At 34.2% G+C, this 23,253-nt stretch overlaps 1 protein-coding gene, 1 long non-coding RNA gene and 1 pseudogene across 2 annotated transcripts; 2 read left to right on the top strand and 1 right to left on the bottom strand.

The window, feature by feature from the left end:
• Window positions 1-1,455: 1,455 nt before the first annotated feature.
• On the bottom strand, window positions 1,456-10,521 carry LOC122607469 (ABC transporter B family member 25, mitochondrial-like). The gene is made up of 20 exons (XM_043780444.1): window positions 9,919-10,521; window positions 8,824-9,039; window positions 7,843-8,029; window positions 7,599-7,660; window positions 7,106-7,149; window positions 6,651-6,753; window positions 6,435-6,542; window positions 6,255-6,338; window positions 6,087-6,147; window positions 5,295-5,440; window positions 5,086-5,202; window positions 4,705-4,790; window positions 4,096-4,184; window positions 3,952-4,007; window positions 3,208-3,288; window positions 3,017-3,082; window positions 2,845-2,937; window positions 2,675-2,739; window positions 2,289-2,424; window positions 1,456-1,801 (listed from the first exon to the last, which is right to left on the bottom strand). The coding sequence occupies exons 1-20, from the start codon at window positions 10,300-10,302 to the stop codon at window positions 1,658-1,660; spliced, it is 2,328 nt and encodes a 775-aa protein (XP_043636379.1). The 5' UTR covers window positions 10,303-10,521; the 3' UTR covers window positions 1,456-1,657.
• A 6,316-nt stretch (window positions 10,522-16,837) lies between these two features.
• On the top strand, window positions 16,838-17,349 carry LOC122606610. The gene is made up of 3 exons (XR_006324959.1): window positions 16,838-16,900; window positions 16,989-17,080; window positions 17,225-17,349. It is a non-coding gene; the product is annotated as an uncharacterized LOC122606610 (long non-coding RNA).
• A 3,933-nt stretch (window positions 17,350-21,282) lies between these two features.
• On the top strand, window positions 21,283-22,612 carry LOC122609334 (annotated as a pseudogene).
• Window positions 22,613-23,253: the final 641 nt, after the last annotated feature.

Genomic DNA, 23,253 nt, shown 5'->3' with positions numbered 1-23,253 from the left:
TGTAATGCATCGTTATTGTTACTTGATTCTAGATATTCTAATCCTTGTGTTGCTTCCAATTCAATATACGGTAATTTTTAATTTCATTTTTTGTGTTTGAAATGGTCTCATCGGAAAAAATAGTGTTTTGAGTAGTAGTATTGTCGGAAAAAGTAATGTTATGTGAAGGAGAAGATAATGATATGGTATTGGTATACTATTTGGTAACTTACGTGGCATGATTGTAATTATGTGGTATTATAATTTAGATTTTCATTGAAATAAAAATTTAAAAATGATTGGCTACTTGTATGGAGCCCCACAAAAAATATATTAGCCGGTTTCCTTCCCTCTAATAGAACTTTTTTTTGTTGGAGCTCCAGAAAAATAAAAGTGTCAAAGTTAGAGTAATTTCCAAACAATTAGCCCATGATTTAATTCCGTGAATAGAAGCTTTTACGTTTGTCTAAATTTCTATAGTAGATCTTGGCCAAGGAAGACAATAATAGTAATATTTTTTGCAGGAGAGTGTTGTTCATCTATTTCAGTTTGATCTCTTCCTCGATCATCGTCTACCCTTCCACGGCTCTGTCCCAAATCATTTCCTTTAAAGTAAAAAAATCTTGAATTGGTAGGTCCTTCAGATTTACAACTCCCTGTGCTACACTCACCATGAATACTCTTAGTAAATTATTAAGATACTGTAATTGATATCAAGCTCGACTAAGTTAGTAAGACTTATATATACATTTAGGCATTTCCATATCACAACAATATACAGGCGAGCGAGACAGAAGTGGTGTTGTATAAAAAACCTTTTCAGTTGTTTCCCCATCATTCAAAGGATCCTATCCAATGTGGCACTTCTTCAACTCAATAAACTCTGATATATTGAAACTTTCTGGATACAGGTTAGGAATAATAGGGTTCTAAGTTTTCCATTTTTGTTAACAGTTATATGAAGACGACTTACCTCAATCAGTTCCTCAATGCACTTGACTAATGGAATCACGTGATACACATTCTCCATATGTAGATAACAGCCTGAACTCGAGCTGTTTTTCAAAGGAAAGACCTTGTCGCCAATCTCAATCTCTCATATTTGAATCACAAATCCTTTCTGAATAAAAACCACCTTTAAGAATAAATTCAAAACTTTTCACAACTAAATCTAAATATGTGAGCTTTGACATTTTCATAATCTCAACAACATAATCTATAACCTCTTCACACACCTGACCGAAGCCAATTCACAACTTTTCAAGCCTCTAGAGCTTAGATAACACACCAGGTGTTACATGAGGCATATATCTACAATATCAAACTTCAAGCCGCCTTAAGTTTTACAATTGACCAATCACTAGAAATGAGAATTAGAATCTCCAAGTCTTTCACATCCACATACAACTTAATCTTATTCCTATGATTTAGATTAAATGATCCAAATTTCAGTTTGGGTCTCAGGTGGACTGGTGGTTGGCCAAAAGATTTGGTATGAACAATTTGCTTACAGAGTTACAGTATATAAGTGAAACAATGTTGCATAGCTGTCGGGATATGTTATCGAACTACAATCAGTAGTAAACTATACAGAGAACCTGAGTAATCTTGACTACATTTTGTTTCCTCATAACCTAAATTCGGATAATACATACAATGACTACTTTTTAAAGAGATTTTAAGCCTCTAATTTGATGGCTGCATCAAGATCATCAACTGTGTTATTTTGCTGTGACCAGAGTTGTGCATATCTACCACCTTTTGATAACAGAACTTCATGAGTACCCTGTTCAACCACCCTCCCTTTCTCCAAAACGATAATCTGAAATTTCAGAAATAAACCAAATCACAGGTATTACTTGGATAAATATTAGCCTGCCCCTCGTAGTCTAGCACTACCAAGTATGTATTTATATTATTAAACCACCGCATTTCATGTTATTACTGTTTATTCACTAGTCGGTATATGCAAAATGAGCAGACATACAATACTGAATAAACAAATGGGGGCCAGAAAAGGTTTCAAATATATTTTCCATTTATAATTAACTGGTATTGTAATTTTGAAACTAGAATCGAACCATCATATAAATTCTACTAATAACATATTTTTTAAGCAAGAAACTAGAATATGAACCAAATGTTCGTATTCGATTCACAATTGGGTTTGGGACTTGACCGCTTAAATCAGTATAATTCTCATATCTGATTTTCTATTTTCTTGGTTACGCTTAGCCTGTGTCAAGCGGCGAACAGCTTGATTGCGAATATACTTAAATATCAAGAGACTTCTAAGAAATTGCGCTTACCTCATCACACTGCATTGCAGTTGTAAGTCTATGAGCGACGAAGACTGCTGTTCGATTATTAGCGAGTGACCTCAATGCAGTCAGTATCTCTGCCTCTGTTGTACTATCAAGAGCACTTGTTGCTTCATCACACAACCTGAAACAAATACCAAGTATTACAGGCCTAAACTTCTCAAAGTGAGAAAAATAGAACACGAACATATTCCTTCAGGCATATCAAAAGTTCATTTATCATACAACTATACAAACGATTCAATTATTTCAGAATAGAAAAAACCATCAAGAGAAAATGTAAAATAAGTCAGAATAGGGGGCATGATCATTAAACTCTCTTTTGCTTGCGCATTAACAAACATCGCAGCAGTGAATTAAAAAAAGAAACTTACAATATAGGAGGCGCTTTCAGGAACGCACGAGCTAATGCAACTCGTTGTTTCTCACCACCACTAAGCTGTAATAAAAATAATAATAATAAAACATCACGAACCAACCACATGATCCTAATAAACTTACACAGCTTTAACTGAATGGGAATAAATAACAAAATCAAACTTACCTTAAGCCCACGTTCCCCTACTAGAGTAGAATATTGTTGTGGGAAGTTCATGATAGTATCATGAATTGCTGCCTTTCGAGCAGCATCATACACCTGTCCGAAGTCAATTGGTTAGTGAAATGAACCACATGCTTTTATTCTATTAAACATCCCAAACAAATGTGATGCTAACCTCTTCAGGTGTTGATGAAAGCCGACCATAATGAATGTTGTGAAATATTGTATCATTGAATAATACCTGCTCAACCCAAAGGGTGGTTTGGTCATGCATTTCTAAGCTTACAATAAGATTATAAATAGTTCAAGATATAATAAATTGCCATAAAAGGTTGTAAAAAAGCAGCACTATGCTCTTTAACTTACTGTATCCTGTGGGACGACACCGATGTATTTCCTAAGGCTTTCGAGTGTAACCTTCCTTACATCTTGCCCGTCTACCCTTACCTGTCATATAGGGAAGTATTAAAGACTTGTTACTTTGTTAGACGTAAAGGACCCTATACAGTAGAGAAGCAATTTTAACCCAATAATGTAAAATATAGGTTAACTTGGGTTATATTTTAATCTAGAAATGGTCAAACCAATGGGGTGAAACCCTAGGGGTACCGTCATCATGTGACCACGTGGGCCCACAGATGAAGGCTAGAGGTCACAAGTTCAAAACTTGCCAAAGGCAAGTGGAGAAACTATATCTTGTGATCCCATGTGTGAGAATGGTGACTTACCGGGAATGAGTTCTATGCGGTGTGCGCTCGGAGTACCAAAATGGTACATGGGACCAGAGGGTTTCCACCCATTTACCCTTTTTTTTTTTTAGAAATGGTCAAGCTTGATATATTAACTAATTATAAAATATCAGGGAAAAAAAAAAAAGTTCTGGTAACACACTATATTTTTTACCCTTAAAAATGTACCAATTTTGACCCAACCAGCTTGTTTGACCACCTATACTAAAAGCTTCATATACTTAATGTGAAAACCTTTCAACAATTTAGTTTGCCTGTTCTACAAATCAAACAGATATAGTAGAAGCAAAAATTGGGTTGTAAGATTCACATCTGCCTAGCAAAGTGATACTAAAAAGTAAAGTAAGGATGAATAAGTTACCGTGCCAGAATTAGTGTCGAAGAACCTGAATATCATTCTAAGAATGGTTGATTTTCCTGCACATAAATTCATATAATGGATAGTGTTAAAACCCGGGAGTTCACTGCTATATCCACATTTAACTAAGCAGAACAGATACATTACCACTGCCACTAGTTCCCACAATAGCAACACTTTTCCCAGCTGGTAACACAAAAGATATTCCATCAAGAATCTTTCTTTCTGGCACATAACTAAAATACAGGAAAAACAAAGCACTTATCACTATATCAGTAAGTTGAATTACAAAAGCCATTCTATAGTATTTTTATGTTATATTTACACAGTTAAAAGGAATTTTTAGGCATCCAAAACTTTGACAATACATAATGAAACAATAAGGGTGCGTTTAGTTGGGGAAAACACCCCTTGTTTTCCATTTTTGTTTTCCAAGAAAACGTGAAAAACAGAAAACACGTTCAAATCATAGTTTTCCAAAAATGTTTTCCATGAAAACTTAAAACACTGTTTTCCACTTTTCTATGGAACATTATAGAACACTTTTTTACTGTTTTCCACTTTTCATTTTCCATTTTCTAAAATTTTAAAACCTCAAATTGTTTTCTAATTTCTAGATTTGAAAGCGTTTTCAAAATTTTCATTTGTTTTCTAGAGATGGAAAACTCATTTCATTTTCTAGAAAATTAAAAACAGAAAACTAGAAAACATTTTGCAAAACTAAACGCGCCCTAAGCTTTTTGATTACCATTGTACCTGAAATGGACATCTTGAAATTCAATACTACCTCCACCTATCTTTAGAGGCTTTGCATCATCAGCATCTCCAACTTCTGCCCTTTCCTGTGAATTAGAAAAATCAAAAACAAAATCAAAAGCAATTCACCAGTACAGTTGTCTTGTAATACGATTTGCAGTCTTGCAGATGAGGCATAATGGACGAATACAATGAGCTGAGTAACAAGTCACAACGCAACCTACAGCTTTACTCGAGTGACTATTTTCCCCCAAAAAATATTATCTTAATAAATGATTAGTGTCAGGTAAGAATATATATTGAAACTTTAAATCATTCAATAACAGTCTTTTCTATTTAAAAAATTCGCTTTCAAGCCAACAAAAAAGAAACTGTAGGTACCTCAAGAAGCTGAAACATGGCTTTCATGTCAACAAGGCTCTGAATGGTTTCACGATATACACTGCCAAGAAAGTTGAGAGGAAGAGACAATTGGAAGAGAAGACCATTTACCATAACCTGTGTAAGTTGCCATACATCATACGGCAATTTATTAATTCTACTGGAGTGAGATAAAAGTTGTAATGAGACCATAACAATAAAAGTAATACCAGATCACCAACAGTTGCCACACCATTCATTACACCGTTTGCCGAAAGCATCATGGCTGCTGAAAGAGCGGTACTGAATACTAGAGTTTGACCAAAGTTTAAAATTGCAAGACTACGCTGTGTCTTCAAGGCAGCAGCTTCATACCCTGAGGTTAATGTAATTAAACTTAACTACATACGAGAATAGGTAGCAAAAAAGGCAGATTGGTTGTTGGGTTCAAGATGAGTACTTTTACGGTGCAGTTCAAAACATCTCAGTCTGTTTAGGCCGACACACTAACACTTTTAAATCCATAATTTAAATTTTTATATAACTAAGATTAAAGATGATTACTAAATCAACCTAACATAACATAAATTACTTTCATAAATGAAGTCTCTGGAAAGAGAGAATCACTTGAATACATGTTAAATGACATTTGACCTGGGTGGCATATGCTTGACCCAGTTGACAAGTTACATTACAAAACTTCAAGTTTATATTCTCCCATATCAACCAATTCCCGCTAAATGGATAGAAATTGCCACCTCTGTCTAACAATATGAGTTGTGAGATGAAAGGGTTGGGTAAGACGTCAAAAGGGTAAACTTATAGCAACTTTTAGCACGTATCAAAATTGGTATATTTCAAAGAATAAAAATAATGAAAAAAGGTATGCATACACTCGTGGTGTCCCATCTTTTAAGTGTTAAAAATGAAAACATAAACTTGATCGCAAAAACTATATATTAAAATAATGAACCATAACGTTCCTTTCCCCCTAAACTTGTTTAAGGATACACGCTACTTACTTTGTAGATATTTATCATACTCCTCGGCTTCATGATGCTCGTTGTTGAAATACTTGACAGTCTGACCATGACATTATAAGCTTAGCAGAAAAGATAACAACAAAGGGCAAGACGCAATCATGAAATCTATAATTGCACAATAACACAAAAACACGAAGAAGTCCCTACCTCATAATTTATAAGTGAATCAATTGCCCTTGTGCTTGCATCATTATCAGCTTTATTCATGATTTTTCTGAATTTAGTTCTCCACTAGAAAATTCAAACGATAAATATACATATATAACAAGGAAGAAACATCCAAATTCTAATCCTCTTTGGAAGGCAATCTTATAAGAGATGGCATACTTGTGTTATAGTCAATGTGAAGGCAACATATGCAGCAACGGACATAGAAGTAATCAATGCAAACGACGGTCCGAACTTGTAGGCAAGAATACCTGCTACCATTGAAATCTAAAACACCAATGTTGAAGGTGATGGATTAAATTAAAAATTAAAAAATAAATTAAAACTTAAAAAAAGATACTCATATCGAAGAGCTAAAAGATCAAAAACAATTACCTCTAATACTGTCGGCACAACATTAAATACCATGGCCGAAAGAATGAAATTAATAGCTCGGCTACCACGATCAATAATTCGGTTTAAAGCTCCTGTTTCTCGACTGCAAAAAAAAAAAAAAAAACTTGATAAGAAACAGCACATTAGAGAAAAAAAAAAAAAACCTTAAACCACCATTCCCCAATGGAAGGATTTTAAGTATAGGTGGCAAATAAGTGGGTTGACGAGAGTTTATGTTTTTCTCTCAAATTGATCAAATAAAAAACATATAGCCATAAGGGAAATGAGTCGAAAGTCACCTAAAAGGTAATTTTAAAGAATTGAAGCTCCTAAGGCGTTCTGTTATACACAATATACTAAAATATTGAAATGTAGACTTGAAAATCATGAATTATAACGTTAAATCAGAGCCCAAATCATAGTTGGTTACTTGACCAGAATCTTCCCAAAGATACCTTAGATGATACCGTAGATCAAGCTCATGCAAATGTGAAAATACCTGCAATACATCAAGTAAATTATAATCCCATACATCAAACATAAATAAACACACAAAAATTGCTATGTAGGTATGGGCTATAACTTCTCTATAATAGATCAAACGAAAAAAATTAAATAAAAGGCATAAATGTAAACAGTTGGAAGGTCTCTCAAAGCTTATTTTAAATTGAAATGAATAAAACCTCAAAAGCATTTTCTTTCTTCAAATAACCATACTCATGCAGAAAATATTGCTTTGATTATAGTGACTAAGTATCGTGGGCTAAGTATCTTTAAAATAATCTTTAAATTAGGCTAAGTATCTTGGGGTCAACCCAACCTGACTTGATATGACCGGTCCCACAAAATACCTGTTTTTGTATCAAACCTATTTTGAGTCATTACCCAACCTTCACTTTTTTCCCACCTACCAATAATCAAATGCACAAAACCCCCTTGGCATAATACCTTTCTAGAAACTGATCTAATTGTTCGTAATGCCACCTTGGAAAACACTGCAGTTCTCAACTCTGGAAAAAAAACACCAAACAAAAAGTGCAAGCATGAAATAAGCGGAAAGGAAAATTAAAGCATTTTTTTATAGACAAATATAAGAAAGAACACCAAAATTCTATTTTGATTGATTATTAAATTCAGATTTAGATACATAAATATGAAGACAAGCATTAGCAATTACTTCATAACGAAGTACCGTTGAAAGCAGAAACCCCGGTTCTTGCTATTCCATAACCAACCAAAACTGCTGCAGGACTGACAAAAACTGCTAAAGCTGTTGAATTATTGGCAGCAAATTCAGCAAGTGAGCTAGGATTCCCTGATGCAGTTGTTAACCAATCAACGGCAAGCTTGAACAAAAACGGAACTTGAACATTCAAAACCTGAATCACAAAAAGTTCTCCAACTGAGATATGTACTTGACAATTATCACTAAGAAAATATAACATGTCATGCTAAAAGTATTGATGGAAAGATAATGTGGAGTCATAAGGTATATACATATTAATAAGGCGTGTCAAAACAGTTGGGTTCCATTGTCCTGCTAACTAATTTTTTTTACTTTTTCTTTAACGATCAATATATTAAACATGATTATAAAAACTATTACTGAAATGATGACCCAATTATTAAATAATCTATTTTAAGAGTAAACACTTGACAATTGACATAGTGGAAGATATTAGACAACTGGACAGGAGTAGGGTTGACAGGCTAACACATTAACTTTGGTCCATCCATTTTTTTGATTATGTAGACCATTAATATTAGATATTCATTACAAAAATTACATGTTCATCCATAATATATAAATTCTAATCAAGTTAGAAGGCTGTAAGCATCTAAACACACTTTGAGCAATTTTCGACATGATCAACCCATTCGGTTCCCTTTTTATCCACACTTTTACTCCGATGACTCATTAGATATAAAATTGAATCCAAATCGACATACACTTAAGGTAAGCATTCCGAAATTGACGCCTTTACACTCGTTGACATGAAGACACTATCGTACAATGGATGGCTTGTAAACCATTCAACCCATCCCCTTCTAAGGTAAATTTTCAATTTTACCATTCGACCAATTATGAGTTGAATTGAACCAATTTACACATTATAGGTTTACAAATGATCGCTCTAGCTAAAAAACTATACCAGCATGGCATGTTACTCACCTTAGCTCCAACCAAGAAACCAAAGGCAGTAAGCACTCGTAACCTGAACTCCACATTATCTCTCATCCACAAGTATTTAGCTAGCGTACTAAGAATCTTTGTGTTGCTAATTTCCTCTCCTTTTGAAGCAACATTCTTGACATCTTCTTTCTTATGCTTTGTTCCTTCTGCTCCACTTGACGTTGATAATGAAGCAAACCCATTTGTGACAGAGCCCTGAAATATATGTTTTTGATCATAAACATGCTTTACAAATATCAATACTAAGATATGATTACATAGAGGCATCTGCCATAACACTGGTGTCTTTTTTGTATCTTCAGGTTATTTAACAAGGAACTCGGGATAAAGATCAACCATACATATCTAAATATTAGGATTGACGTATAGATGATTATGTACAGATAATCTTGAATAACGGATTCCTTCTAGTAAAAATTTGTCAAGAGAATGCATCAACTTTCATTGTTCCACAGTGATGCAAGTGAAACAACAAAATTCGGTAATATAATATCCTACCCTATGTTTACAAAAACTCCTTTCAAAATGTAAAAACAGGTTATTTATGCCAAAAAAAAAAAAAAAGCAAACCCTATTGTTGATCCTCTAAAAACAAACCATGATCTCAAAAAACTTTTACACACGTTCAAACACCGTCACCCCCTAAACGTAATTACTTCCAGCAGAATTGAAAAATCAACTAAAAAACTAAATAATCACAAGACGTCAATTACCAGCAATGCCGACCAGCCTATACACCCTACCTAGAAGACACAGTATGTCATGTGGAAAGCAATCTCGAGTTACTAATACTTGAAACTAACTTATCAGCCCGTCTAAGGATAATGTGTTATAACAATACTAGAGAGCAAAACGTAACTTATTCGCTAGTCGAATCAACAAAGCTATCTTCTAGGAAATGTATAATATGTTATGTCAATTTCATTACTTTAACTTTCGTAATTCGTATTGGGGGTGGTTTTTTGTTCTATTTAACTTGCATTTATAATTACAAAAAAAAAAAACTTGCAAAATTTATTAACTTTCGTATTCTGCAAGTTTAAAGAAAAAAAAAAAAAGAGAAACAAAACTTACAGGAGGAGGAGGAGGGGGATGGGAGAAATCAGAAACAAAGGCATTTATATTCCTCAAAAACCTAACTGAATTCTTATTGCTCTTTATTGAAGAACCACCACACCACAAATTACGCCGATGTAACGCCGACTTTCCCGGCGTCAAAAAACGTTTAATATGACTTGTATTACTAATAACTTGTGACCTGATGAATTTATTATTATTATGTGATGATGAAATAAGTGAGCGAGTAGTATTACTACTAAAATTACAGCAGGCGTGGTGGCTGGATGACGTCATCACGGTGTTGGATGATGTGGTTTTTGTTGTGGTTGGGTGAAGCTGAAGGAATTTATGAGCTCTGAGAATAGCTGAGGAGGACCTTGTTGTTATCGTAGCAGCCATTGATTTTGATTGATTTTTACTTTACTTATTAATTTAATTAAGAATTTAATTATTTAAATTAATGAGTGGAGGCGTAATATTGGATAGTAGCAAGGAAAGTCGTTGACTATGATGTGACCACGTTGTTTTTGTTACAAATTTGGGGGATCAAAAAGAGAAACAAAATTGGGTGGCTGTTGGCTGCTGGCTGTTTGGTGGAGGTGGTGGTGGAAAACCCTAAATTGGTTGAAGTAAAAAATATCCTTATCTCAGGGTTTGTTTGTTGCTTTCTTTGACTTTCTTCTTTCGTTTTTGACTCATTGGTAGTTTGGCTAGTTTTCTTTTCGAGTTTTTGGTCCTGATTTTCACGTACAAAAAATTTGTCAATGCCCAAAAAAACTTTTTGTAAAGACAATAATACCCCTAAAGTCATCAAGTTTCGTTTCTTAAAACCTGAATCGACGCTAATAGGATTGTTGGCTCATTGATAAGGTCTTTGACCTTGAGAGGATTCATCTGGGTTCGAGTCTCACTTTCCACTTAGGGGGGTGGATGGATCTTTCGAGAGTCATAGTTTTCATGCATTCATGTAATTTAAGAGTAGAGTAGAATAGAATGTTGTTCAAAAAAAAAAAAAACTGAATCGATAATCCTCAAAACCTTCGTACTAAGTTTCTAAAATCCTCTCATACACACTCGTATCCAATAACCTCAACCCTATAGTTGCCATCAACTTAAATTTCGTCTCTCCTCAATACCCTCTTCTTCACAAACTACAACATTTCCAAGCCGACTGTCCCGCCAAACGCACACAACCACCAAGTTGACCCTGATTGACCCTAATTAGTTCTTCCCACTACTAAAATTGAAAACCGAAACTGGACCTAACTCATTAATTATCATTCCCCACACTATTACTACTATTATCGATAACATATATGGAATGTGAGATAGGGTCTTCGTCAAGTAGGTTAATTGGACTCTTCTTGGAATGTGAGAGTTTAATATTCTATTTATAAGCAAAGGTCTACTCAGCCCCACCCCTCGCCTTCACGAGCGGCACTCGTGAGCCTTAGTGAGTAGCGCTCCTCTGGGTTAGTGAAAAAAGAGCGACGCTAGCAGGTATCCACGAGCGGCGCTCATTCCCCCAAACGGTCTGAGCTTCACTGAAACGACATGACTCAGATAAAGAAAAACTAAGATTTTCTTTTCTTTTTCTTTTTTTTTACGCAGGTGTGCCACATGTTTATACGCATGTGCCACATTTTTGAGTTAAAATCAGATCAGGAGCAAATATGTGCCACATGCACAACTGCATGTGCCACACATTCTGACTTTCAGCTTTTCATGTGTCATATCCATAGTGTATGTGTCACACAAATGACCAAAATCCAAACAGAACCTAAAGTGTGCCACATACCTTTTATGTACGTGCCACACATCTGGGGCTGAACAACAAAATGACTCATTTTGACACTTGACTCAACTTGTAACTTTTCCAAACTCAAATCCAAGCTTCATATAACAACATTACTGAGTTCAAACATAAATTTGACACAATTACATCATAGTTATAACATCCATTTGAACCAACTTTCACATACACACCCAAATGGGTCATTTACCCATTTTGACACTTTTTGGGTCAACAAAATATGATTATAACCATAAGACCATACATACTTTGAATTTGCATAAAAGGTACCAAACAAACTTTACCAATAAAACAAATGTATCAAGAGCCATGAACGAGGTGGGACGATTAGGTTTCTACCAAAATATCATCTTCCGCAATTGGTCATAATACCTTCAACCTACTAGCAACTTCAAGTCCAACTAATCACTAGTTCCTTCTTCCTGAACCACATATAAAAAGCGTAAACAACTAAAAAAAAATAAGCGAATGCTTAGTAAATAAACTTGCATACAGATATATATACGAAGGAGGGCAAAAACACACAAGACTATCGCATGTAGCCAATGCTACCGTCATACCATCACTTGCATACTCACTTTTGCGCTAACAAACACATACATGGATCTATATACGCTAAACTATACTCAAAGAGGTTCTTAGGCCTCATCTCAATACAACCATAGGATTCTTAGGTCCCGGCCTCAAATTAGGCCCTAACGCCAAATCGATTACCACACACGGAATCCACCATCATATGGTAATCGACCCAACACACATATAAGAGTATGCAAATTTACTCACCTCCTCCGCGACTAACAACAATTGCAAAGCTTTCAACCTAACAAATCAACACAATATGCATATAAGACTTTATTCACAATCTTGGCTAACTCACTTAACCATACTATTAATTCACTAGCATTTCCATTCACCCAAACTCATTCTCTTTGAGTTGGCTCAATTCCAAGTCTCATTTAACAAAGTTCAATATTTCAAAATCATCAATCTCAACTATCCATCATTGTGCTAAAAAAAAAAAACTCTTTTACCACTACCATATGGCCATTTCATCTTATTGCTCAAAGTTACAAAATTCTCATTTTGACCATAATGGCCACTAACAACTCAAATCAATAAGTTTATGCAACCATATAATCATATATCAAGTTAAAAATAATAAAAAGGGGAAATATTAGCAAAATCATCATCCAACCCAAAAACCCCCAAATTAAGTGATTGCATGAACCCTAATTATTGCAATTAGAATCAAACTAGATTAGAAAGAACCCTTACCTTGAAGATAATAACTAAAATTGAGATTAGAATCACACTATTATTCTGCTCCCTTTCTTCTTGAAATTTGACCCACACACCACACACTCTCTCAATTTCTCCAAATTTAACTCTTCGCTATAATATGGTTTATTATTATTATTATTATTATTATTATTATTATTATTATTATTATTATTATTATATTATTATTATTATTATTATTATTATGTTATTCTCTTGAAAGATTTGCTTGAATTAGATGGAAGATAGAACTCAATCTTCTTTGAAGTAATTAGAAAGAATGGGGAATAAAGAGTGTAGAACTTTGAAGTATAAGTAGGAAAAAGGTGAGTCACAAGAGAAAATGGCTGGCACATCCCTTATGTGCCACGCCCTCTTTTAAATTTTGATGGGTATTATACCCGTTATCCACTAAAGTTCCAACTAAGTTAACCTCATAACTCCAAATTAAATACTGAGAAATTATTTTAATGTTAAAACTACAAAAAAAGGTTAATTTATTTATCTTAAAAATCTTGGGGTGTTACATTCACGTTTTGATTCCGCTTCTTCGTCTTGTGTTTTGTAATGTCTTGTGGCATCTTAGTTGAGTTGTTTTGGTGTCTACCCTCAATTGCACGCTATGTGAACCTGCAAGAACATTTCATTACATTAAGTACCAAAAGTTCACTCATTTCAAGTCATATTGACATTATAAACACCCAAAAGACATGGGGAAGAAAATTAAAACAAATTACTCTTCATACCCCCACCTTTCTTAAGTTTTGCTAGTCCCTAAACAAAGTGTCCAAAAGCTAAACAAAAACATTTAAGGATAAGGACAGCTTAAGTGTTAAAACTTTTTAGATTTTAATCGTTCAAAGGATAGTCGTACATTTTAACTTTGAGAAAGCTTGAGACAAAATCAGAAAAGTAAAACTTACAAGATAAGGACACTTAGTCGATCACAGCTAGAATCTAATCTTTTATTTGTGTTAATACCTCTTAAACTGTTTTACAATCATTATTGTCTTAAAGCTTAGTCTTACCATTTGTGCAATTACGTTAAGCACTTCCATTAAGGTTTGTATATCATTTTTTTTAGCAGCGAGTTAGCAATTACCATTCAAGACACCACAGTGACATCTAATTAGACAATATTCAACGTATGTCTGAGATGAAAATCATGACTCTCAAACCCCCTCTCAAATAATCCATTCCTACAAATGTAGGTGAAATTTAAACCCTGATGGATTCCCTTAAGCTCTAAGGGCGCATTTGTTTCGCGGATTTTGAAGGAATTTGGCGGAATTGGAATCAGATTCCATTCCATCTGCTTGTTTGGTTGCTAAAATAAAAAGGAATTCAATTTATTTGGAATGGAAACATTCTATCCTTTGTATGAATCTGATTTTTTAGGTGGGTGTGATGGATTTTAATTCCATCAAATTTTGAATAAAGAAAAGACCATATTCTCCCAACAAATATCATACCCTTCATCTCTATTAACCACTTCAACTTCCAGTTAACCTCCGCCCAACCTTTCTCTGCCACCACCGCCATCACAGATAACCACTATTGTCCAAATAAACAGCTATGTGATTCCAACTTAAACACACCAAGAAATAACCATAAAGTAAAAAGGAGGAACCTGTACACATCAACAGTGTGATTTCAACATGCCAATCTCCGACCAATCAACCTCCGTCGCTCTCAACCACTGCCGCACCATCGTCGTTCACAACCACTATCGCACCATAGTTGCTCACATCCATAGCCCGCTTACAACCACCACCCGTAGGGCCATAAAGATAGGGGTGACTTCTCATTTGATTTAATTGTTTGTTGCTTCATAGATAGATGGAAAAGTAAAAAAGAAAAAGAAAAAAACGAGAAAGAAAAATGTGGGGGAATGAATGATGACGATTAATGATGGTCTGATGGAATGGTCATACAAGATAAGGTAGCTGGGTTAAGTGGCTTTATTTTTCACTTTTTTTTAATAAGAGGGCTAATTATGTCATTTCCTAATATGTGTATTATGATTTTTTGAAGAAGTCACTAATAGCATATATACTCTTACATTACTAGACGTTTATGTCATACTAGGTCTTTTACCCGCACGAGGTGCGGTTATTTAAAAATGTTGTTTTAGTAATTATATGAATATTTATAATAACTTTTAACAACTATACATTATAAGAGCGGAACCCAGATAGAAGGCGGAGCACCGGCCCCGGCCGCCGATACAGTTACCATTATTTAGGCATGTACATATAAATCTATATTATCATTAAATGAAAATTTTTACATTTATTGAAATAGATAAATTCAAAATATAACTCTTATTATTTATGAAAATCTTTGCATTTATATAAAAACATACGTTATCAAATATTCATATTAACTATCACTTATTATACTTCATGCAATACTAATGAACATAAAATGAAGTTAAAATGTAAATATAATGTAAAATCATAACGATCTTTTATTTTTTGCAAAGTGATATGTGACTTATTAGAATTTCATCACACTCTTTCAAAGAAAATAGTTTCATAAAACTTACTTCATCAAATAACAAAATTCATAAAAGTTGAAAAGCTTTAATTAGATATAGTTAGAAACCAAATTCAAATTATAATTAGATTACAAAGAACAAACCTATGATTCAAATTATGTTGAATTCACCTAGTAATTAATAATAGTTTTTATAAAACGTAAAAACACCACCACGAAAAGGATGAAAAACTATATTACAATGTGATATATAATATTGGTTATATTAGATAGTAAAATTAAGAAATAAATAATTTGAAAACCAAATATTTTCCAATTTTAAAAATAGATTTTAAATTCATACGGTTTCTATTATGATATAGAATGTGATTTTTTACTTTTATTTTTGTAAGATTTTGTTTATATTTAGATTTGATTTTTATTTAATTTAATAGTTTTAGATAATATAATTTTGTAGATTTATATATTGTAAAAAAATATAGAGATGCCACATAAGATAAAGACCTATGTGGCAATTTTTAAAAATAACTTTAAATTGTAGAAGACTTTAAAATGCTATAGATTTATTTTTATTTAATTTAATAGTTTTAGATAATATAATTTTGTAGATTTATATATTGTAAAAAAATATAGAGATGCCACATAGGATAAAGATCTATGTGGCAATTTTTAAAAATAGCTTTAAATTGTAAAAGGCTTCAAAATGCTAGGATAATTATTATTTTAATATTTATATAGATATCATCATCTTTAATATTTGAGACAATGGTCACAGTCGGTGGTTCCTCATGTGCAATTGTGCACAACGACATAACTCAAATAATAATCAGAATTTATACTTTTTATTTTGTCAAACGTGCAAAGGGACCAAAAATGCAATAAGTTTAAAAAATCTGCAATATCTATTAAGATTAGTCCAAGTTGTGATTTACTAGTATATTAATTTATATTTAGATAAATTTATTAATATACCGTGGGATTTGTGGAAAGAGATGGAACAAGCAGATGGCGTGAAGCATTATATGGTGATTTTACCTAATGAATTTTCCAAGATCAAGGTTACCCTGAACAAAATAATAGCGCAGGTGAGCGAGGCGTTGCAGCAGGTGATCATATATGTCAGCACAAAGGAAATCGGTTGCTTGTTGTATAAGGCATTAAAGCGCCCTGACATCGAAGAAGCAGCAACTATCCATGCTGACCTTACTCAACAGGAGAGACAAAAGATACAAGACTCATTCAATAGAAAGGATACTCGGTTCCTAATTACAACTGATGCTTATGCTACTGGCTTTGATCATTCCGAGGTTAATTTGGTAATTAATCACTTTCTGCCGTTGAAACGGGATTCTTCTGAGATAGACACAAACGTATATCTGCAGCGCTTTTACTCATGCTGCCCCAATGGTAAGTAACAACATTCTCTGAAATACAGCCTTTTTTTTTTGAGCATGTTTTCAATACTTACAAATACTTATACTTGATAATGAACTAGGTGCTGTGTTCAACTTACTGTGTACCGATACAGACGACGACAAAATTTTGAGAAGAATTGAGAGAGCTTTGAACGGCCAGGGCGTTACTAGGGTAAATATAAATCTTCTATTCAGTATGTGTTATTTGTTTTACAAGATTATGATACTACCAATAGCGTTTATAGTAACATCATCATAATTATATACTACGAATAGTGATAAATAATAATTATAATCATAACTCTCTTCTGTGCAGTTGCCCTTTTGGAGAAATACTGAAGATTATGAAGTTGCTTTGCGTGAAGCTGGTTTGAATTAATTATTGTTTTTCACATTAGTACATTGCTTTATCCCCTTTTTTTGATTGTCATATTGGGTACTCTTGACTTGTTAGAAAACTACTACTAAACTGCAGCCAATCATTTATCTCTTTTTTAGTTTGTCTTGTTTTTTGTTGAATCATAAGGATTTTTTTATTTTTATGTTGAGTTCTTGGTTCGTTTTCAACCTATTTTTTTATACATGATATACTCGTGTTACTCGTAAACTACAAAAGCCTCATCTTGGTTAAAGATGCACGGTTTTATGGTAACTAAGAAAGCCAGTGACTTTGTAAGATTTAGCGCAAATAAGAAGGATAACAGTCCGTGTAAAAACACATAAAAACTTATGGAATTATAGTTGCTTGATATGCTTAAAGACTATTTTGATGGTGCCTTGGAAGGCGAGGCTATCAACTGTCCATTTCTCTTGATTTCATGTAATACAAATCGATTACATGGTCTTTAAAATATATCATGTAAATTGAACTCCTTAGTGTTTTTACTCTCCTTTTTTAAGCCTTGTTATACCTTTGCCCTAATTGTCTTTTGATTTTTTAATCAATAAACAATGCATGTCTAGTCGTGATTAAGGCCTTTGTCATCTATTAAGGCCTTTGTTATCTATATACAAGATCTTTAAAACAATAGGGTTGTAACTTTTATTATGGTTGAATTGAATGGAGTCTTAGAACTTCTTGGAGATCCCTGTCTCTCAAATCACAAGAGAGGAGACTGCTTATTTCTCGAATTGTAAGTATTATCTACTTATTTACTTTGATACACATCAAAAAGTTGGAGAAACGCATAAATTGATCATTATGACGGAATCATGCATCATAACAATTTCCCTATGTCACCAAATAAGGTACGGTGTGCATTAGTGCTGATAGGTTCCATTATCTATGATATTTCCGAAATCAAGAGTGTAACTTGCAAAGAAGTAAAGAAGTCGGTAAGTCACACATGTGAAGTGTATGTGGAAGAGCAAACCTCAAATCGTTCCGTTTGACTGTGAAAAAAGTGGGCATACGTGATGAGAGACGATTGTATGAAGCATTTTGTAAGGGAGGAAGAAGGCTAGAACAGAGTCCTTGAAAGAATCACTAAACATACCCCTGTGGTGGGTACGGAGTATACGGTTTTGTGGACACCATTTTTAGTTGTAAACCAATGCCCTCAGACCTGACACTTTCACATCAATCCATTTCTAAACCATCAATCCAAATACTCCCATAAATTACTTGAAATTATATTCGTAGTTTAAGCATGGCATTGTAACTGCCACTCTGTTTCTACAGTGGTTATTGGAGGGGTTGCAAACTTTGCAGCCTATGCATTTGCACCAACTATCCTGGTCACTCCACTTGGTGCACTCAGCATTATAATCAGGCATGTACGAAATCAGAATTTATTACCAAATATTATTCGCTTTACATGATGGTCAAACATTATTATGCTATATTGCCACGCGGTACTAGCTCTTCAGTTTACGTGAAAAATTACATATCTTTGAAGTTTTTGGTTGTGCTCTATGCTATGCGTTGTTGGTCTTAGATGCTCCCCCGGAACACGCAATTGGACAGGTGGCAGAAGTGTGGGATCTTGCTACAGCACCAGGTAACAACCTTCTTTGTATCTAAATTAAAATGTGCAATGTTGGATTTTTTGTGTTGCACATTATGGACATACTTTAATTTGCAGCCTTTGTTCTGTACAGCGTACTGGTGTTAGTAGCTACAGCCTTTGTTCTGCACATTGTGGTTTTTGTTTACCATACCGTTTCAGAGAGATTGTGTTTGCCTTTGGGATACGAAAGGTTTCTGATGTTGTTATGGAGGTACTAGACGTAGCTAATCAAACTGTTTACTGTCTCTTTTATATTGTATCTTATTATAGAATTCTAATTTTGTGAAAAATAAGCAACATCAGAAAGGCTTTGATTTTAATTTATAGTGTTTGGGCTTTGGCATAAGAAACACTTCTTTATGCATATTCAAGCGTATATATTGATCCCTCCGGCTCTCAGTATGTGAATTGTGTTCATTTGTTTCGAATCACAGCAATCTGTCATCAAAAAATGGACCAAAGATTATCAAACTATGTTCTTGCAGTTCCTATCAAATCAACAAGAGGACTATTATCATCTAAACCTTATAAGCAAGTTGTTCAACCCTCTGGCCGCTTTCATGATTCATAGCGCTTTCATGCTTTGCAGTTGCATGGGTAAAAACACATGTGAGGTGGTGCCTTCGGGCATAAATTTCACTCCAACTTCCTTTAATTTATTGTTATACACATTAACGGTACATCTCACCTCCCCCATAATACCCTGCCACCGGCAGCATTGGGTATCGTTGTTGTCAGGTTGCACTTCAACTGTGCAATTTGTTTTCTTAGATAGTTCCCTTTACAATGCTACTCATAGGTGGTATGATATAATTACTTTTATCCAAGTATCCAAAATAGATCGCATTTAAAAGCACATCCAAACACCTTCACATTGACTTTCCAAAGTGAATGTGGTTTACAGTTCTGATTTTTCTACATCTCTTTTGAACAACTAAAACTTAATTGGTTACAATATATGTTGTAACTGAATTCAAGTTCACTTGATTTAGGCAATATTTTGTTTGGACCTGACCGGACTTTTATGAGTTGCAGCAGGCCCAGGTGAAGCAAAAAATATCATCTGGTGGGAAGTATGTCTTTGTGAACATTGGACCCATTCAAGTCGTTTCTAGTGAGCAGGTATTTCTCTATCTAATCATTGAACTTCACTATCTGGATTCAGTCTTTAGAAATTCAATAAAATCCTCAAAATCTGTCAAGAAATTTGGTGTTCTATTGGTAATCAAATTGATGTGGTTACAAACTTGGAAAATAGTAATAGTTGCTGTGGGTAAGCCAAACTTAGCACTGAATACCTTATTATTATGGAATGTTGTCAACTATGAACCGAATAATCAAACTCCAAACCTCCCTTTCACACCTGCTCTTGTAATTGCTTACTAAAAGGAAAAAGGTTTAATAAATAAAAAAAAAATGGATCCGTGTGTACTCGAGAAAGGAGGAGGAGATTGATGTATATTGGATTAAGGTGGTGATAACTGATAGTGATAATAAGATATTAAGATCTGTTACAATAGAGAAAATGAAACTTCACGTTTCTCAATTAGTGTATTACATTAGTGATTAGCCAAGGCATGCTATCATTAATCTCAAAATTGAAAATTTACCTTTTTTGATAGTTGTTTTTACTACGGAGAGATGTGGTACTTCATCTTGATGACTACATCACGACACCCATGCTTTCTAGGTTCAAGCTGTATACAATGCTATGAGGAGAGATAATCGGATGAAATATTTCTGTAGCGCACATATCTACAGTACATTTATGTGTTGAAAATTGATAATCTCGTTATGTTTCTTACTTTTCCCGACTATTGTTTGGTTTGTTTCATCAAGTCACCTTTGAGCACTTAAAACTAAACATCATCATGTGTGGTTTTTTCACTATAGAAGTTATTAGAACATGTTCCAGAATTAGTTTTTTCACTAAATATTGTCAAGTCACTCGTAATGGTTGCGTCTTAGTTTTGGATGATCGAATACACAGTTACTTACTTTTCGTAATTGCCTAGAGGCGGCGAAGGATGTAGGGCTAGTTGGTTTGGTGACATGTCAAAACGGGCCGGATCTGCTTAACCCAAAAGGCCAAATATACACGTCTTTTATTATTTTAAATATATACTTAATGTGGTAAGTATGATTAGGAAAGCTGTATTACAGAATGATCTGTTTATTTATGTAAAGCAATTTATGAGGTTTTGTCCATAAACTGATTATATAAACTACAAAGAAAATTATATATCTTCTTAGCTTTACATGGAATAGAATACTATGTGTAGTTATATATCGATCATTTTGCTTAATAATTGACCATTTTCTTTTGTTTTTCTCACAATTGACTATTTATTTTGAAGCAAATGATCTTGCAATGATCATGGAGCAGATGGATGTTGACAATCAGATAGGGAAGCTTTTGGTTGAACTGTAACGGAGTCAAGACTATGAGTCTGGGAATTGAATGGAACTGGTGTAGTTGTTATGGAGTGCTTTTAGAACAAGCCGGGAAGCTTTTGGAACGAGGAATCCATCCCATTCGAGCTGCAGAGAGATTTGAAATATCTTACAGGATTGTTGTTGACCATAATAGCAGATAAGTTTGATTTCAGTGCTACAAATATTTAGCCTTTGGTTCAAACTTTCATGATTACTTTATCTTCCACAATGTAAGTTGGAAGTCAGCGTCACTGAAATACTGTATTATTCTACTTGTACTCTATTTTATCTATTTGAAGTCTGCTCACCGTGTTAATTGACGCAAGCGTTGCTTGGCTGAGATTGCCGTAAAGGCAGTCATGGTCATTGCTGATCACAAGAGGAAAGATGTAAACTTGGACCTCATTAAGGTGGAGGGAAAACTATTAAATAAACTGGAGCGTACTGAACTTATCTATGGAATCCTTGCGGATAAAGATGTGAGTCACCCACAAATGCCAGAGCAAATTTATGGCGCGGAAATTGCCATCTTGACTTGGCTGTTTGAGCCCCCAAAGCAAGAGAGCAGGCATGAAGTTGGCATTGATACTGTTTAAAAGTTTCAAACCTAAGTAAGCAAAGAGCAACATGGTTCAGCAATGCAAGGTAACATGACATCTATAATGTTGAGTATCATTTTGCGGATATTGGTATGGGGGGTGGCTGATGCGTGTTTTAAACTTTCATACGTTGGGGCAACGTTATTGATGTGTTACTGGGACGAAGCAAATGATCTATTGATACACATAAACTTGCCTGCTGTCAGATGGGTTGGTGGTGTAGAACTGTAGCTTATCGCCACAACAACTGATTTGTGTCTATCATTTAGCTTTTGAAGACAACATGTTGTTTGTTTATATATGTTGTTAATGTAGTGGCTATATACCCTTTTTCGCTGCTGTATGTGTTGTGGGCAGGTGGTAGAATTGTTCCTATGTTCCAGGAACCGACAGACACCTGAAAAAGTGAAAATCTAGGAAAGATGATTTAAATTTATGTCTCTCGTTCATAAATGTCTTTGTGTAACTTAATCCTTTCATTTAACACTCGGCACATTTTATTGTAATTTGGTTTTATTGTTTTGTTGGACAGGCTGGTTTGGTGAGGGAGAAGGCATTTGGTACTGCTACAAAAGACTGGATGCTTTATATCAGCATTGTACAAACTTGAGGGTTGTAACCATATTTATTTGTGATGCTCTGTTAGCCACTGTAAGCTAAGACTATGAAGGAGTTGGTAATAGCTTCAAGGTGCTCTCTCAAAGTTGTTCACCCATCTGGGCGCTTTCATGATTAATAGTGGCATTCAATATTTATGTCATTAACCTATGTATGCAACTAACAAATGCTTAACTAGAGCCTTATTCGCTAACAATGGTTGATATCACGGTCATGCAAAGTTGATTTAACACGGCCACACGGGTGATCTACTCACATTATCCACTTAAAATCATGGCTTAAAGTAGTTTATGAATGACATCATTTGCATGCTTGGTAGTTGTAAGCTATATTGTGAATTTGTGATAATATGGACTAAAGTGATTTGTGAATGTGATATTGTGGATATTAGCACCTCGCTAGTGGCTTCTTCTTTAATAAAATTATGCCATTTTATATATATATATATATATATAAAATTAACCAAAAGCCATTTCAGTAGGTATGTGAGGAAGGAGAGACAAAATGCATAAAAGTACACTAACAAAAAGAGTTTTTGCGGATCATATATTGGAGACCACACTATAACACAAAAGACTTTAGTGACTGAAAAGAAGAGTCGCTCCTGGAAGTATGGAACAATCACTTTGCCATTCCTTTAAAGTACCCGTGACCAATAAAGTCTAAGCGCACATGTGAAGACG

This window comes from Erigeron canadensis, chromosome 7, assembly GCF_010389155.1.
Source record: "Erigeron canadensis isolate Cc75 chromosome 7, C_canadensis_v1, whole genome shotgun sequence".
Classification (NCBI taxonomy): domain Eukaryota; kingdom Viridiplantae; phylum Streptophyta; class Magnoliopsida; order Asterales; family Asteraceae; genus Erigeron; species Erigeron canadensis.
This window is presented reverse-complemented; position numbering and strand designations above follow the sequence as displayed.